General features: G+C 38.4%; 2 protein-coding genes across 4 annotated transcripts in view; one reads left to right on the top strand and one right to left on the bottom strand.

Moving 5' to 3' along the window:
• The window catches only part of trim67 (tripartite motif containing 67), a 55,325-nt gene extending 42,765 nt beyond the window's left edge, over nucleotides 1-12,560 (top strand). For both annotated transcript variants that reach the window (XM_035914297.2, XM_006805666.3), the window contains 4 exons: nucleotides 2,766-2,890; nucleotides 3,007-3,185; nucleotides 6,432-6,594; nucleotides 7,179-12,560. In XM_035914297.2, coding sequence (XP_035770190.1) covers nucleotides 2,766-2,890; nucleotides 3,007-3,185; nucleotides 6,432-6,594; nucleotides 7,179-7,226 — 515 coding nt within the window. In that variant the 3' untranslated portion in view covers nucleotides 7,227-12,560. The remainder of the gene's footprint in view (nucleotides 1-2,765; nucleotides 2,891-3,006; nucleotides 3,186-6,431; nucleotides 6,595-7,178) is intronic.
• Nucleotides 12,012-18,268, bottom strand: fsaf1 (40S small subunit processome assembly factor 1). Of its 2 annotated transcripts, XM_006805665.3 has the most exons (9): nucleotides 18,067-18,268; nucleotides 16,416-16,592; nucleotides 16,212-16,303; nucleotides 15,205-15,264; nucleotides 14,917-15,012; nucleotides 14,738-14,824; nucleotides 14,614-14,648; nucleotides 14,246-14,365; nucleotides 12,012-12,768 (listed from the first exon to the last, which is right to left on the bottom strand). In XM_006805665.3, the coding sequence occupies exons 1-9, from the start codon at nucleotides 18,143-18,145 to the stop codon at nucleotides 12,765-12,767; spliced, it is 750 nt and encodes a 249-aa protein (XP_006805728.1). In that variant the 5' UTR covers nucleotides 18,146-18,268; the 3' UTR covers nucleotides 12,012-12,764. The 2 variants fall into 2 exon arrangements, with proteins under 2 accessions (XP_006805728.1, XP_035770191.1); XM_035914298.2 differs by lacking the exon at nucleotides 12,012-12,768 and having other exon boundaries at nucleotides 14,242-14,365.
• Between the last annotated feature and the right edge of the window lie 3 nt (nucleotides 18,269-18,271).

Below are 18,271 nucleotides of genomic sequence, written 5' to 3'. Positions count from 1 at the left end.
AGTCTTGTTTTTATCAGCCAGAGATGAAAATATCCCTTGCTGAGTTAAGCTGAATGTTGTATTTATGTGTATGCCTTGAGCTTGTTAAAAGTATTTTGATGATTTAAAAAAATCAGTCACAGCAATTAAACTAGTTTGACTTTTCAGACCACACAATACTCAGAGAAGGTGTAACAGACTCAAGAATGGCTCATTTGGAAGATGCTTGTAAAAAGCCTCTACTGTCTAGGGATGGGTACCGTTTAGGTTTTATCTGATACCGGTGCCAAACCAGTACTTTTGAAACGGTGCTTGTGCTTGAAAGGTGCTCAAACTTTTTCTTTGGTCATTTTAGCCTTTTTGTCCAGGGTGAAGGGAGTATCTGCCATCAAACAAGAAGACAGCCGCATGTAACTACGACGGTGTTTGCTAGTTCACCTTACATGCATTAATTTAATAACGTGGTTAGCCTACTCAACGTAAATTACACACGAACATTAAGCTACTCACGCAGAGAAGAACGGCTGCTGCTGCCATCATCATCCGTCATCATTTCCGCTACACTGGCAGGGCTAGGGGCCAGGACTCTCCTCTTCGGATTCTTGGGAGATGTTGCTAACTTGGTGCATTTCTTGGCTTCTAAAAAAAACGCTATGCATCGCCAGGTTGGTCGTCAGATTCGAGGTGTTATCTCCTTTGCACAGTATCACAGTATCACCTTAAAGCACTTGTTGCAGGCTGCTGAGTTTGCATCTTTTGCTGTGAAGTACAGCCAGACTTTTGACCACTTTGCCTTGGGCATTTTTAATCTGTAGCTCTTAAAGAATGTACGTACCTGGGCCCATCTACTATCCTTGCAAAGGTAAAATGATTGGCTAGAATCCAAAGTGTATGACATCTCAGGAAGAAAAAAAAAAGCACCGAAATAAAGCAATGAAATGTGCTCTGCTTTTCGGTCTTGTTACTACCGTTTATGTCAGAACCAGTGCCATAATGGCACCGTATACCGGTACCCATCCCTACTACTGTTTGAAGAGAATATTGTAGCACAGCTTAGGTTTTGAACTGAACAAACCACAAGACTTCTTGAACAATGTCCTTTTAATGTACAGCGCCATGTTTGGAGAAAGTCAAACACGCTGGTGGAGGGGTGATGGTTTGGGTTTGTTTTGCACTCGCAGGACCTCGGCTCCTAGCAGTCATTGAGTCACCCTTAAACTCCTCTATACTCCTCTGATACTAAAGTATTTTAGAGTCAAATGTGATCATGTTTGTAAGAACACCCAAATTGGTTCATGCAACAGGAAAATTATCCAGCAAATCTACAATAAATAGCTGAAATAGAAAAGAATCAATATGCTACAATGGCCAGTGTTGGGAAGGTTACTTTTAAAATGTATTCCATTACAGATTACAGAATACATGCCCCAAAATGTATTCTGTAACGTATTCCGTTACGTTACTCAATGAGAGTAACGTATTCTGAATACTTTGGATTACTTAATATATTATCATGCTGTTTACAACTACATGAATGTACTATTGCTGTGATTTATTACTGTTACTGAAGGTCCACGGCTCCGTAGTAAAGGGACCTCTGACTAATACGTCGGGTTCTGTGTCGGGTTCGTAGCTGAAAACTAGCTTTACTTTGTTGTCTGGGTCAACTTTGCTAGCAGAGACAGAGAGAGGCGTTTAAAGGCTGCTCCAACGGAACTTATTGTTTTCGGAGGAAAACACAAACACGGTGTACAGTCGAGTCTTAATAGCTTACTTACAACTGGGCTCGTCAGGCTCTCTTCTTGGCTGCAGTGGTTATTATTATATTTACATGCTTCCAGCTCCCGTTTTTGCTCGATGACAGCTCGTACTTTTCCTTTTTCTCCCTCCCTCGCTCACAGACACATAACGTGTATGGCAGTCCATTCTCCCTGCAGCACGGACTACACTGCCTATGATGCTACATTTTTTAGAGCTATACCTGTAGCATTCTGCCTGTTAGCTTAGCACAACAACAACAGGCGCTCTCTCACCCAGGAAACACGCAGAGAGAGAACGTCACCCTGTAACCATGGCAACCGTAACGCTGCCGCCTGGAACAACAGAACGTAGCTGTCAAACAAAACCCAAACAGTCCTGACCCGCCACAATATGAAACAGGGAAGTACCGCCGTGTAATCCATTTATTTCAACAAAGTAACTGTATTCTGAATACCACCTTCTGTAACGGAATACAGTTACTCATATTTTGTATTTTAAATACGTAACGGCGGTACATGTATTCCGTTACTCCCCAACACTGACAATGGCATAGTCAAAGTTCAGACCTCAACCTGATAGAAATGCTGTTTTGGGACCTTAAGAGAGCTGTGCATTAATAAATGACATCAAACCTTAACGAAATGAAGCAAAGCTATATAGCAAATATGGCCATAATGACGTAAGACACTGAAAGTTATAAAGAAAACAATTACTTCAAGTTATTTCTGCTAAAGGTGGTTCTATGAGCTTTGACTCATGTTTTTTTTCACAGGACTGTATAGGGTCTTTAATCCTATGAAAAAGAAAGCATGGCCCTTCTAGAATCAGTAATATAATTATTGGCTTTACTGTAGGTGTGGGTAGGTATAGCTGCCCAGTAAGGTTCACTTTGGATGAGCAGTTTTTGAAATTATTTTAATAAGATGCAGAATACAACACGTGACTAAATTTAGTGTGAATGTTAGTACAGACTTACAGAATTTCCAAAGGCTATCAGCCGGCTAACTGTTGTGTCCTTCTTACAGTGGCTTGGTTCACCTTTGACCCCACCTCAGCTCATCGGGACATTGTTCTGACTAATGACAACCAGACAGTTAGCTGTAACAGCTATGATGACCGTGTGGTGCTGGGGACTGCTGCTTTCTCCAAGGTGAAGTGTATACAGATATTTTCTGTTCAAATTTGACAGCGATTAGCCTTTTTCTGTTAATTTTTGGTTATAAAGGTTATAGAAGATTTATTTTTTTACCCCCTATTGAATCTCAGGGCATTCACTATTGGGAGGTCAGCATTGATCGCTATGACAACCACCCAGATCCTGCGTTTGGCATAGCAAGGATCAACACCATGAAGGACATGATGCTGGGGAAAGATGACAAAGCCTGGGCCATGTATGTGGACAACAACCGCTCCTGGTTCATGCACAACAACTCCCACACCAACAGGTAGGTGCATGGGGAGCAACAACACCACCAACAGTTTTTAGTGATAACTTTTACAATTTTACCATTGTTCCCTACCATTGGACATGTTGTATAATACTGGCATAAAATACATATCATATTTAAAAAATGAGAACAATTAAGAGATTCCATCTGCATGTTTTCAAGAAAAATCCCAAACGGATATCCTGCAGGATCCAGAGGCTCATATCATTCAAATGCAAAGACAATTGACTTTCAGTAAATTAGAAGACTAATTTAAGATTATTTTTTAAAATAATATTCTGGTTACCTCAGTGCCTCAGTTTATTTGTTTTAGATTTGCCTTTCATCCTCATGTCCTTTTGAACTTTAGGTCTGTTTTCAGCTGCTATTTCGAGATTCCTTGTAGATCAGAAGTCAACTTCTGTGCATGAGCACTCTGAGATTTTATCATGGACGTCAAACCTCTTCAGTGGCTTTTGTTGTCAAAATGATCAGATCATTTTGAGGAACATTACTTCTGGTGGGGGTTTGTTCCCCAGCTACAACCCAGTGTTTGCATATCAGGTCTTTCTTAAGAGCGTGCACTGTGAATTTTTCCTTAAGGTCAGACTGTCAATGGAGACTTGCAAATTGGGCAACAGCCCGAGGCTTCTGTGAGAGAACACTTGGTGGAAATAACCTGAGATGTGGTGCAGGCAAGAACGAAAGGAAAGATTTACCTGGGATGTGTTGCTTGGACATGGTGGCACTAACATAAAGACAGGAGGTAGCAGATTTTAAGTATCTAAGATTAGAGAACTGGCAAGATTAGAGGACCAGCTCAGGTCGAGTGTTTTGATGACACAGTTTGAAAGGCAAGGCTGAGATGGTTTGGACATGTGCAGAGGAGGAAAAGAAGAAGATCACACAGAAAATTTTTGGTTGGAGTGAAGGAGGACACTACAGGTAGGTTTGTGTGACAGAAGAGGATGCTAGAGATAGAGACAGATGATCCATTATGTTGATCCATAAAGAGAACAGCAAAAAGATGAGGAAAATTGGCACATGCAATTATGAAGACAATTCATGCTCCGCAGATTTGGGACTTTCTTTCTTTGCCCCAAAAATTTAAGTCAAGTAGAAGAGCTCCATTTGACACACTAGAGGAGATCCAGTATGTATCACAGACACATAAGTGGTTAGAAAGGGAGCTTCAGGGAGCAGTCGACAACTTGTAGTCATGCTGAAAGGATTTCAGCGATGCCCAGGGACAGATTGTTGAAGGGAACATCAGGAAAGCTAAAAAAGACATTGACAGCTTTTACAGACTTTCACTATTATCACGCTGGTTTTCCACGCTGTTGTTATTTAATACAAAGAACAAAAGAAAGATCTTGAAATTTTTTAATTTGTTTTGTTTTGTCAAACTACAAAGTTAAAATTGAATATATTACTAATGCTGTGTGAACAACTCATAGGCTGCTAGGTTGTAAAAATCCCCGTTCCTGCGGCAAAGCTTTCATGGGGTTTACAGCTCTTTCATCGACCCCTCTAAAGGATTGTTGTAGCACTTTCTTTCTTGGAAGAAGCTGTTCATAACATTAATGCCTTTAACATGTATACCTGCAGACTGGATTGTATAATATGAAATCAGTAGTTTATGTCCCTTCATTAGGAACTTTCTGTAACATCCTTCAAGCCCTCAAATATTTAATAAACCATTAATTAGAAGGCACAATTAATTCTGAGTGGAGTGATGCTGGGATTTAATTTGTTCTATTTTTGCTGGCGAAGCTTTTAATCCTTTAATGATAATCCCACTACGGTGATTCATGAAGAGAAGGAGAAATACCTGCTGAATTTAATTTTTCATAACATGGCAACCCCAAGATTGTCATTATTAATATATCATTCCTAATGTACTATAATGTATTATTACTGTAGCAATACTGCTGTTTCTTTTACTATAAAATATGATTCAATTAGTTTGTAACATTAACAAATCCAACTTGTTAAATCTTGTCTTACTAGAAAGCAGCACTCGTAATTTTAAGTAATTTATGAGCAACTTTTGTCGTTGAGTAAAACAACAGGAGACAGGGACTCTGTAAAGTGTTTCCCTTATGCCTTCATCATTCTGTCTTGTGCATTAAGTCTCATACTTCTAAGAGGTTTGGAAGCTATAACCATAGATACACACGATGACAGAGAAACCCGAAGGCTCATACAATACTAACAAACAGACTAACAAACACACAGGGGAGCTGTATAAGATGGCTGCAGGAAACATCAAAACATGCATCTGCACCGTCTCTCTGTCTGCTTCACAAGGAAGCCATCAAACTCTCATTAAAGATTTATTCATGAAAAATATCTGCTCTCTTGACTTGTCAGTTCTCTACCCACCTTTCATGTCATTCATCGTGTCGTGTCGGAGCTTTATTTTTGACTTCTTAATCTCATATTGATTTCTTTATCTGTTAGTGCCCTGACAGCCTAATCCTGATGAGTGTCTGCATTTCTATAAGTTTAGAGACATTTGCAAAAACGCAAGCTTTGTGGTTAAAACACAATTTTTTGGAGCGCAAGTTTTTGCTATAGATCGTTTTCATTAAGTCACTTCTTAAAACAGAGAACAGAGAGTTTGCGTGTTAGACAAAAAGAGCAGACGTTTAATTTTAAATACATTTGATATGTGAAATAATTCATTCAACAGCTACTGAGCCAGTTCTAACTTTGATTTATGAGTTACAGGGGTCTTTGTTGTTTTTTTTGTTTTTTTTTAAATGTACAATATTAATATAAATGTTGCCATTTGATGCACTGTAGCAGAAAGAGTTAGCTTAAAGCTAATTTATATCTGCAGTCCCCCGGCAGGTTCCATGCAGAAGATGCCAACAAATGTCACTTAAAACACACAAAATATGAATACAAGAGTGATCAGATTTTTTTTTAAAGCTTTAACTAATTTAACATACACGTAGTATCATAAACCAAAATAATAATAATAATAATTATTAATTAAAAAACACATTAACCATCCCACCAGACTTCAGAGTGCTGTATTTAAACAAGCTCTGAATGAATTAAAGGACTCTTTGGTGACTAAGTTTTGTATTCATTCTTTTACATATATATTTGTCTTTTTTTGCAGCATGACACAACTACAGTCATATTTGTGTTGTGTTACCTTCCATGTGAAACTTAACCTACTATAAAATCTGTGCATTTACGGCACATATACATAACAAAATTGACTAGTTTTGTGTGTGTGGGTGTGTGTAGGGCAGAGGGAGGCATCACTAAGGGCTCGACTGTGGGTGTCCTGCTGGATCTGACTAAACGCACACTGACCTTCTACATCAATAAGGAACAGCATGGCCCAACTGCCTTTGAGAACCTGGATGGGGTCTTTGTGCCCGCCGTCAGCCTCAACAGAAATGTGCAGGTCTGTGTGTGTTAAAGTGCCATGTTTAACAGCAATGGAAAATAACCAGCTCCCTGATGGGCTGCCTTGATTGTTGACCTCGGTAAAGTGTTTACTGCAAAATAACTCAATGAAAAAAGAAGAGGAATTAAATTCAAGAATAGCAAGGAAAAATGGCTCCCCGAGGAGAGATTCTGTACACAGATGCGATGGCTTAACACAAACATGCATTTACTTCAAAGCAACCAAGCTGCAACTACATTACTGTAAAATTCAGATGAAATATAGGTTATATTTATGCAGTTTATGAGACATTTTAGCAAGTAAAATCAGAATTACCAGTCCAATCCATTTGAATTCCTCAAACTGATATTGGTCATAGATATGTTCCTCTACATTCACATGTTAACTGAGTATGTGCTGATAGAAGTGAATGATTCCTAACCCATGAGCTCAGATTACTGTGTGTTCCAAAGGTAAATAAATGTGTCTTCTCCAAACCAAATTTCACATGACATAGATGCAGTGGTGCTTTTATGTGCCCACTCTGATCTCTAAAATCACTGCCTCATTCGTGCTGATTTTAATGAGTTTCTCTATTTCAGGTGACATTACTGACAGGCCTGGAAGTTCCAAAGAATATCAAACAGTAAGAGCTCCCTCCTTACTCTGAGCGTGCCCTGGATACAAACCAATGATGTCATGTCCAGTACTGTCAGATGGGATCTGTTCCTCTCCCATCCTTCTCAAGTTGACCCTTAACCTGGACAATCTTCAGCTCCACGACTTTTTAGACAAGTGACAAGTTTATTGGCTATAAATGTAATGATTACAGCTTGACGACGTCACTGCAGAGATGGCTGGAGGGCCATACTTTTTTCCACTGCCCAGTTTATTTTTCTCAAAGATACAAACAACCCTGATATTATCTATATTCCAGCTTGCACAGTTTATGTTATTTTAAACAATCTGGGCTTAACTCCGCCCCTTAAAGATTTTTATATTGTGCAGGAAAGATCATTCTGAGTTGAAAAATAAAGAAAAAAATAGACCACAAGCAACACAGTTTTTAGGAGGTGAAAAAAAAACCCCTGAGAGAAATGATTCAGCAGTGCTTTTTGTTGCTCTGCTTCTCTCTCAGGTGTGTTTACAGCCGAGATGAACACAAGTCATTTGTAGGAGTTGTGTAGTGGCACCATGGGTTTTTTTCTCTCATAAAATATTTAAAAGCTAAACTCTCGCTTCACACTTTCATCTCAGTGTTGACTCCAACAGCACTGCCTTCTCTGTTTTCTGTGATTTCTTATCTGTGGTAAGGAATCTGACAGCCATCTTAAAGCCGGCAAAGCTTCCCTCATGATCGACTCTCTTTCTCATGCAAAGCGGCGCAAAGATCGTTTGATAGTGTTGTCAGAACGGTTTACATATTGAGGTCAGTCTGAGAAGGCTGGAACTTAATTCCATTTCATTTTTCTGTAATCTGACAGATCTACCGAGCCAGGGGTGTATTATTTTGAAAGAATTCAATTCTGGTGCCTTCTTTTGGGGAAAACTATTTTAACGTGACCTGGCACAGGCTTTTTAAGGTAAAACTGAGTTAGATACGTCCTTTTTTTTCTGCACTCAGAAGTTCTTTTAGATAAGATTGTTTTGCACCTTGAAAATACTGCATTAACCAGGCTTGGCCAATGTATTTTATTTGATTTTTTAACAGTTGTCTCACTTTTTATTGAAGTACACAGTGTTTTGACCTAGACACTGAAAATTCAGCTGTATTATATAACTCTCATATAACCGCTAAGGACACGTGGATGTTAACCTGCAAGGAAAGATGTCTGTGGATGCTAACATTGCTAATATTAGCCCAACTACTTTTAAACTAGTTGATTAGTCCAAATTTACTTTTTATTTATATAAACAAGGTTATTATTATCTGTAGGTTAACCAATAAATTCACAGTCCCAAAGGCCTAGAGACCACCAGCCTTTTCTTTTCCTTATTTGTCTTAAAAACCTAAAACTCTGACATCAAAAAAGTTCCCACTAAGATGTAGCAGATCCCCACATTTCAACGTCTTTGGCAGTGAACTTTTGGACTCTGCTAGAACATGAAAATGATTGCACCACTTGGTATGACTTGATCCACTGGCCAGTAAGAAACATTACTGTGGTATTTAATAAATCAATTGCAATTTGCATACTGAAACAAACCTATTTGCCTGCAGGGGCATCTCAGACTCAAAGAACTGTTTTGACTTTGACAGATCATTGCCAGAAAATGCTAAAACGAAGTGGAATCGAGCCAAACTTCATTTTCTTTGATTTACAATTTACAGATAATATAATACACCCCAAGTCGATGAGAAAAGTATGGTCGTCTCAAGAGCATTTCATTCTGTGCTCATCTCTCAGTCTCACTGCAGAATCTCAAGATGCTTTCAGACACCTTTTATCTGTGGCCCTGAACGTTATCTTTTAAAGTCACATCAGGTAAAGCTACATAAGCTGCTACATTTATCATCAGGGACTAGATATGGCAGCCTATAGAGGACAGTAGCTTCAACCAGACCACTGTGACTCAGGACATGAGACACTGTATAAAATACATAGGTATAAGTACACTGTTTATGTATGTTTTATCAGTTCATGGAATGGAAGAATTCATTAATTGAGGTTATTTAATCTACGACTTGTTTATATCTGAGCCATTTCTGTTCCCTATAATGTGAGTTTGAGAGGTAGACTGACATTACCACATGACAGTGGGTTTACACATGAATGGACATCCTCAAACTGTAAATACTGATATGTGAGTTATGATTATAACATGTGACATTAAGCATGGATTCAAACAAGTTTACAAACTATCTGAAGCTGTATTGTAAATAGTGTACCGTTTGTCTTTGCAACGAGGGACCCTGAAACCAACCGCTATAACAGCTCGCCCCCTGCTGGTGAACGGTGGCGAGAACAAGATTAAGGCATCCCTCGACAAAACCTGCCGATATCTGTTTTCATGCTTTTCATCACAGACTTTTTAAAATGTGTCAGGATTTATGTTACTGTAAATCACAAACTATCTCATGATATTTGGATATTTAAACATAAAGTTTACATTAAAAGGGTTGAACATTTTACATTGACAAATTAGTGTAGCACTTGTATACTTACTGCACCCTCATTCTTTAAAATATACCACAGAAATGAACAGAAATAATGTGTAAGGTTAAGAATTACTGGTATTTTTACAGGAAATGATCAGGTCTATTTTGAATGCCTATTTTAAAAAAATTTAGTTATTAGTAGAGAACTAGGGTTCTAAAATAAAGTAAATATCTTTATTTTTTCTTTATTTGGACTTTTTACTAAGTTTTTAGGCGGTAGAGATGGGATATTATATTTATTTTTAAATCAGCATTGATATTTTGAATGTTAAATTCTTTACATTTGCATTGCAGCATATCATATTTATAGGCATTTCATACACCTGGGCTATATAAAATTTTTCTGAGAATGATGGTCTCAAGGGAGCCACAAATAGTGAACTCATAAAGTCAAGTCAAATGTAATTGCATATACTATGATGTGTAATATGTACAGGGTGTCCAGAAGGGATTTATCACCAGTATCAACTCAATTTAATTTAATTTAATTAATATAGCACCAATTCAAAACAACAGCTGCCTCCAGGTAAAGACTTAACAATATTACAGAAAGAACCCCAATGATCGCACGATGCCCTACGAGCAAACACTTGGCGATACTGGGAAACAAGATCTCCCTTTAAACAGGAAGACTCGGGGTCAGGAAAGGTGCAGCCATCTGGTTGGACCGGTTGGGAGGTGAAGAGAAAAGGGGGGGGGAAGGAGCGCGTGAAAGGACAAAAGACTGACTATTGGAGAAGGAAAACAATTTAGTCACAGGTATCAATTCAATTGAATTAAACAGAATTCAGCTGAAGAAAATAAATAGAGAAAAAAAGCATTGCTTTTGCTCAGTTTGGCCAATCATTTGCCATTTGGTGTTTGCTGTTAACCCTTTTTTAATGTGGTGACAGCGTGGAGCCAGACTTCAATAGATTCAATAACATTTGTTTTAACATTGCATAACCACTGTGTAGCTTTAGATGGAGGGTCGTTTCAGTGGGAAGAAAATCTGAATCTGTGTTAATGATTCTAGCATCGGCAATTTTGTGGCACTGTGCTGATGCCAGCCTTTTTAAAAATGCAGTTATTTTTGGTGGAAATGGGTAGAACCACACAGAGTTTCAGAAAGACATTAAGACGCCAGTGGAAAAGAGGCAATGCTTTGTCTGCCTGTTTTTTTTTTCTTCTTTTTGAAGCTACCTGCTAGAGCTCAACAAAGTTAGCATACAGATGGTTGAATAGTGTAGGCTTTATAAGTTAATGAACCAGATCTTTTGAACTGAACCAAAAACGGAGCTAGATATGTATACTTCAAGCAGATACTGCAGTAACTGCACCCAAGTGGCAAAAAAAGCACTTACACCAAGCCTGTTGACTAAATCATGATGATAAGATCTATTTAAGTTTACATTTAAGTTGCCATTCATCTGAAAGTGAAGATTTTTAACCCAAGCACTCTCTTCACTTAAATTTAACATATTTCCTTTGTAACATGAATACAGCATTAGTGCAAATGTCAGAATTTAAAGCAGCTTACATAGGTTTTTTTTTTTTTTACCTGATGTGCCCCAGACTGCCAGCTTTCACCTAAGGGCTACATTTACATCATTTCTGGCTGCTCAGCTCTGACCTTGCTGCCACCTCCCACGCCAGATGCAGAAACCTGCCCTGAGGCTGACTTTGCTGTAACAGGAATAGATTTCTAGACAAAAGTGAAATATCGTGTAACCAGCCTTCTGAAAAGTTGGATGATTTGGGGTTATGTCTCTGTGGGCTGTATGGATGTCAAAATGATATTCAGGAAATCGTGACTGGAGGCAATTAAAGCTTCTGCTGAGGGCCTCAAATTCACCCTGTTGTGTTAACATTTGGTTCCATATTTTCTTGCCTAAAAATCACTTAAAACAATATTATGCCACAGAAACGAACAAAAAAACAAATCTTGCATATTAAAATATTCACGCTGCAGTCACTTCTGTCCAGATGTATTTGTAAGAGTTCCTGTATGAAACGTCCCTTTACCCAACACTTACCCACCCATGAATGTGACATATTTTACCAATTTAATTTTAATGGTATGGTGCTGGGAATTACACTAGTATTATTAGATGATTATGTTTGAAAAAGTAGAGGACAAAATGTAATTTATTTACTCTATAAAGTATTTATAAATATTTAATTATGTATTTTCTTTTGTATAATATCCTCTTGAATGGCTACTAATATGGTCTGTTTGACCAGTAAGGATTGCAAGTTGAAAACGGCCCGTGTCTGTAAAATATTTTCTGAATAAAGGAGATGTGCTTACAGCTTCAAACGTGTGACACGCTGCAGATGAGCTTCATGTTTTCCTCTTTTTGAACTGTATATTCAACAACAAAAAGGCTGCTTCAAGAAAACTGTGTGAGAATTTGTGACCTCACCCAGCTGCACACTGCCAACTCAAAGGTCTTGTTTTATCATAGTGTCGCAAAACTCCAACTTTCATGTTTTCCCTTTAACAAAATGGAAACGACTGCAAGAGATGGTTTATATGGGAGAAAAACTGTAAGATCATTCTGCTTTCTCACGGTCCATTCAGCGTGTACATGTGCGTTTCTTCTTGAAAACTTCTGCCAAGACTTGTGTGTAATTTTTTAATTATTAGGCCCACCTGCCCTGTTATGATCCAGTCCCTTCCTGCCAATATAAATGTTTTGTACAACTACATTTCAGTTTGTAAATGAGAAATGCATTGCAATTACATACTTTTAAAAATGTCAGTGTACAACACAAGATACACAAATGTCTCTTTTTTGTCATTTATAAAAACAAAATAAATAAACTGTGATGGAAGATGATTTGACAGTATTCAGTCTCCAGTTATGTGCTTTAAGACTTGTCCAGAGAGGCAGTCGAAGATCAATCCACTGAATTTCTGACTCAATAGTCACCAGTAACACCATCCCTCCCAGACAGTGACATATTATGAGGAAATGTCTATTGTGTCCACTTCCTCTCCATAACATGCTGGTATGCATTTTCCATTCTGTAGGATTCAAATCCTTCACCTGCAAAACAAAGAAAATAAATCTGTACTTTATCACCAGACATTTAACCACAGCTTTTTACCCTTTAAATTGTTTCATATCTTGAAAATCCACTTTAATAGGATCATTAGCAGTAGTGGCTCCTGAGTATAAACAACAGTGGGGCAGACATTGCTAACCACACCCATATTTATTGTGATATCTTTGGGCAGCTACATAAAAAAAAACTTTAATCATATTACAATTAATGATAACTACAATATGAATCTGTCTGCAAGCGGCAACAGGTTTTCTTTTAATATGTTTACTGCATATAGTGCAATAGAGGAATGTCACAAGTGACTGAAAAGTCTGTCTTATCCAACACCAACGAAGAAGGAAACTAAGATAAATAAGGCATTTTTCTTTTTAGCAGGTTATTTAGTCTTGACTATTGGATAAACAACACAAAAGGTTTTGTGTGCAATCTCAATCACAGTTTTATTGAAACCAGAAATGTCATGCTTCAGTTGTTTTTCAATTGACAGCATTGCCAGTGCCTTCAGTCTGTCCTGTGTCCTGGTATTTAATGTCTTGAGTCTTTTGAGTGTGTAAAAGCATCATTCAGACTTTGTGGTCATCATGGGTTCGGTGATCAGAATCCAAAGCAGCTTCAAAGTTTAGGAAAACATCCTGTAAGTTGTTTTTATTAAAGGGCTCAAACATGCGCTGCTACACATCCTGAAGTCAGGGTTTTCATATATGAGTGAGAGCTCTGATTGCAGCCGTGATTTATTCAACATTGAATAAATCGACTGCCTTCCCCAGTTCCGCTGTTGGGATGCGGACTAACATGAGAGCTAACAGTTCTGCCCCTGTTATTCCTGCTTGTAGTTCAGATAACTGACGACAGAGCAACACGATGAATACAAGCACACGTGGGTGTTGACCTGCCCTGCCCAAACCTCCAAATTTGCCATTAAATTGAGAAAAACACAAAATTACTTTCAGATAAAAATGATCAAAACAGAATACAAAACATAAATAATAAATTGAAAGGCAAGTAATTAAAGACTGATTTATAACACAGCAGAGAAGCACTGATTCTGTTATTCTTTGCTTCAGAGCAGACGAACTCAGCTGGTTTTCTGTTAGTGTTTGCTTCTCTCTTATGTTCTACATATCTTTTACGGTATCACCATAACTGACCATAACCATAACGTCGTTCTCAGAGAGCAAAACTATTAAATATTTATTTTAGTGCAGGCCATAAAGTACAGGGGAAAAACTCAAACACCACTAACTCTGCATTAGCGTGTTAAAACACGTATACACTGAGAATTTGCCCCTTTTTAAAGTTATCAATCAGAAAGAAATTTAGAAGCCACTGAAAATCTCATTCAGTATCCTGAACATTCAGGGGGGCAGCAGCCACTTTGATTTAAATACACTGAAAGACTGTTAAACAGTCTGCGCGTAGACATCGTTCTCTGTTTTGGTCATTTCCTATTTTCCTCACTTGTTGCCTTTGATCTTCTGGATCTCCTTGGAGCTGAGGAGCAGCATGCCGTTCTTGAAGCGGCCCACCTGACCCGAGGGGGCTGCGCCAGGACCCGAGGGTACAGTTGTCTTCCTGTTTCTGACAGAGCAGTAGAAGCAAACACAGGTTGGAGCCACAGAAATTATAAAATAAAATAAAATAAAATATTTTATATTATACTATAAATATACTATATGAAAATAGTATATTTTCATATTTAATTACTACTTTTTGGAGGGTTAGGATGAATCCTATGATGAGGAAGTATTTCATTAACAATAATTAAAGTTCATAATTAAGGTAAATAATCAATGCTATTTAAGAAAGGTGTGATTTTATTCACCTACCTCTGTTTACTCTTCTTCTTCTTTTTCTTCAGGCCCTAAAAAGAAATAATTTATGCTACATTAAAAACAGCAAATAGAAGTAATTTTCCTGTAAGTGTGACTGGCCTGAAAGTGCAGGTCGTACCAGCTGAGCCTCCTCCTTTTCCTTCTCTTTCTTCTCTTTGATTTGCTGCTGAAGCATCTTATAGTTTGCATATTCCTTTTTAGGAGGCTGATGGAGACATTAAATACATGAAAATTGGGCCATAAAAAATATCTGCTCTATAGCAAAATTTAAAAGTTGGATTAAAATGTTGCTCTTACTCTGGCTCCCAACATGACCGCTCTGTCCTGTTCAAAAACACGCTGCTCCTCCTTCTTATAGCCTGTAATTCCAAACCGATGGACTTCCAGACGAGCCTGACCCCAGCACACAAATACAGTAAAAGCCAACAGAAATCATGTAGATATGAAGAGCTACATGACTGCTAATTATATTTTTCAGAGAACAATAATCTACAGCTATATATATATATGAACAAAACATGGATTCCAATCTTGTGAAGAAGCAATAACAAAGTAAATTGAAGTCAACTGTGGTGAAACCATCACCTTTTCCAAATTGAGTTCTCCTAGCTGGTCGCTTTGCTCCTTTTCTGCTATATGAAGGGCCTGGAAGGGATGACAGCAGAAACCCAAAGGCAATGAAGACAGGAGGAAAAGGAAAGTGATGAGAATCATTTGTGACAGGGGGATCTTTAAAGGAGGTTTGCTGGAGGTCAAACAGTAGATATTTTTCATAGCATCAACTGGAAAACAAGTTTCTAAGATGAAAATGCTGTAAAATGAACTGCGACAGCTCCTAAAAAAATGCCTGTGCTAGTGACAAGAGGAGATGACTGCATTTCCTATTAAGCATGTTGGCACAGAAGCCACTGCTGCTGATCCTTCTATAGGTAGCATCCATAAGTCTGTTTCTAATCTACTCTTTCTGCACATTTACCCCCCCCCCCCCCCAAATTGACAGAAACAAATTAAAACAGTTATAATTACGTTGTTACTTTGCGTTACAAAGGTTTGATTTTAATTTGGGTGTGTGAGGAGGTTAAGGGTGCAGCGATCGACAGCGTTACAGCTTTAGAGCAATGGTGATGTGGACATTACCATTGCGCGCTTTTCCTGTTGTGCTATAAAAAAATACAATAAAATTTTAAAAATGTGCAAACTGCACAAACATCAGTCTGCTGCTAACAGAACTGCAGCTTTGCAAATATCTGCACAGACAGCATGCTAATGCTAGGCCAGCTGAGAACCCAGAGTGGTGATGAAACTGAGTGAATGCTGACCCAGCCCAGCAGCCAAAGCCTGATCTTCAACAGGTAATAGTCACACCCATAGACTCAGTTTCTACGTGTTCATGTTTGCAAAGAAGTAGATAAGTAATGTACTTTTATGAAAAGTAACAAGGAAAATGTGTAATATGCGTAACGACTCCCAACACCGGTTGCTAGCTGGATACAAGATAATTTTTTTTTTGCACACCATCAACATGAACTGAACAATACCAGCCTCCAATCAAATATAGAGAGCCACAGTAAGCTCAAGTACAACCGACTTACAGGTGTTTTGTTGGGGTCTGGTGTTGACTTTTTTCTTTTCTTTGTGGGGTCTTGAAATGTGACTACCTCCACCTGGTTCACTTGCTCAAAGGCTAGAAAATGGGATGAATCAGATTAATGAGTAAAAAAAAGAACAGAAAGAAAACTTAATGACTCACAGACAAAAGTGGAATGACTGATATATACTGTTGCTATGCTGCCTACCCGTTTGCTCAGCCTTTCGTTGTTGTTGCTGCTGCTGCTCAGCATCATGTTGCTCTGCTCTGTAGTCTTCAGTGTCACTGCATATATCCTTCACTGCAGGGAGCTCCTCTTCTTCCTCCCAATCTTTGCATCTTTTTTGTTTTTTCTTCTTCTGAGACTTCTTTTTTGGTCCTGATCCTACATCATCAATCAACAATATAATTCAGAATCCAGACCCTGTAACGTTTTGTTTACATGACTTGGCCATGAACTCTGGTAAAGTCAGTAACACAAGAAAGTAGCAGACACCTGACTTTTAAAGCATAGGTAACTTTGCACGTCTGTAGCAAAAACTAAACTGAAACTAATGCAGTCCAGAAAAGCAGTATTAAAATAAATCTCTTCCTGCTATCCTTCTATCTCAAATCACCCCCAACACTTGTCGTCACCGCTCCACCAAACCTGCTTGTGCCCTGTCCATTGATGCATTAATAATGACAATGTTCAGGATTTGCATTAACTTGATCAAAGGGTCACACAATATAACTTTATGAAAATGTCGAGAATGCAGTTTGTGGTGGTGCTTAACTACATTGCATGAACTATATTTGTTTTTATCTAGATTGCACTACAGAGAAGAGGAATGAAAGTCAGTAGGTGTAAGACAGCATACGTGTGTGAATGAGAGGGAGACAGATGTAACAGTGGAGACCTAATAAGTTAAGGTAGTGAAGGTGGCTCAGTTTTAACTATCTAGGTGCATAACAGTCAGTGCATAACAGAGGTGAAAAAGAGTGCAGGTAGGGTGGAGATGAGTGTCAGAGCTAATTTGTGACAGAAGGATAGCAGCAAGAGTGAAAGCGAAGGTTTAAAATACATTAGTGAGTCCTACTATGATGAAACAAAGAGACTAAGCTCGAGGTCGCAGAGCTAAAGCTGTTGAGCTTTTCACTGGGAGTGACCAGAATGGACAGTATTAGAGAGGAGTACATCAGAGGGACAGCTCAGGTTAAGCAGTTTGGAGACAAACTTCATGGATTTAGTGAACGAGGACACGTTTGTGTTGGTTGGTGTGAAGGATTATGATGCTGGAGTTAGCTGCGAGATAGAAGCTGAAGCAGTTGTCAGATGGAGAAGCTTTTTATCAAGCTTCGACACTTGACTTATTTTTAATTTTCATGCTTTTTTACTCTCGGTATGCGAATCTCAGTATTTACTGTATAATATAACACGCTGTCATTTACTCATGTGGTTCATGTACATTAAAAATCACCAGTGTTGCTTTTCTGTGTTTTTTTATTCTAGCCATGTGAAGCCCTTTGAGTTGCACGTTTATATGGACGGTGCAACATAAGCAAAGCTGAGCTGAGCTTTGTATACTAAGAGAGTTTTCTGCCATTTACTGGTATAATATTCATTTTAGGTGACAACTCAGTAAACATGAGCTAACTTTAAAGTAACTATTCTGGCTAATACAACGAAACATGTAACATAATTTCTCGATTCTTCTTCTTCTTTCTTTAAGACATTTCTCGATGCTTCTTTTCCTTGCAAGTAGACTCATGAAACATAATATTATAACAAACGAGTAATAGAGCAAATCTCAAACACAGTACCAGCCTTTAAAGTAGCCAGTAAAGCTAACATTAGCCAGCCAGCTAACCACACTTACCAAAGTCATAAAGCTTGTCCAAAACATGCTCCAGAAACAAGCAATCTTCGTCTTTATTCCCGTTTCTTTCGGACCCCATTTCGTGCTAATAATAAGCAGGTCAAGCGGAAAAAATGAGAGCCTAAGTATTGTCGCTAACTTGCTCGTTTCAATGACAACAGAGCGCACATGGTACATGCAGTGCAACCCGGCGTATTAGTCCTGT

Source organism: Neolamprologus brichardi, chromosome 15 (genome assembly GCF_056152115.1).
Source record: "Neolamprologus brichardi isolate AB-2024 chromosome 15, ASM5615211v1, whole genome shotgun sequence".
NCBI classification, from domain to species: domain Eukaryota; kingdom Metazoa; phylum Chordata; class Actinopteri; order Cichliformes; family Cichlidae; genus Neolamprologus; species Neolamprologus brichardi.
Note: the sequence above shows the minus strand (reverse complement) of the source record. Positions and strands in the feature narration are given on the sequence as shown.

What these genes read in the sequence shown, in the direction of transcription:
- fsaf1 (XM_006805665.3), bottom strand. Translation starts at nt 18,145, where the DNA reads ATGGGGTCCGAAAGAAACGGGAATAAAGACGAAGATTGCTTGTTTCTG. An exon ending in GAGAACTCAATTTGGAAAAG is followed by an intron (nt 15,013 to 15,204) that starts GTGATGGTTTCA and finishes TGCTGGGGTCAG; the next exon opens with GCTCGTCTGGAAGTCCATCG. An exon ending in AAGAAGAAGAGTAAACAGAG is followed by an intron (nt 14,366 to 14,613) that starts GTAGGTGAATAA and finishes CTGCTCTGTCAG; the next exon opens with AAACAGGAAGACAACTGTAC.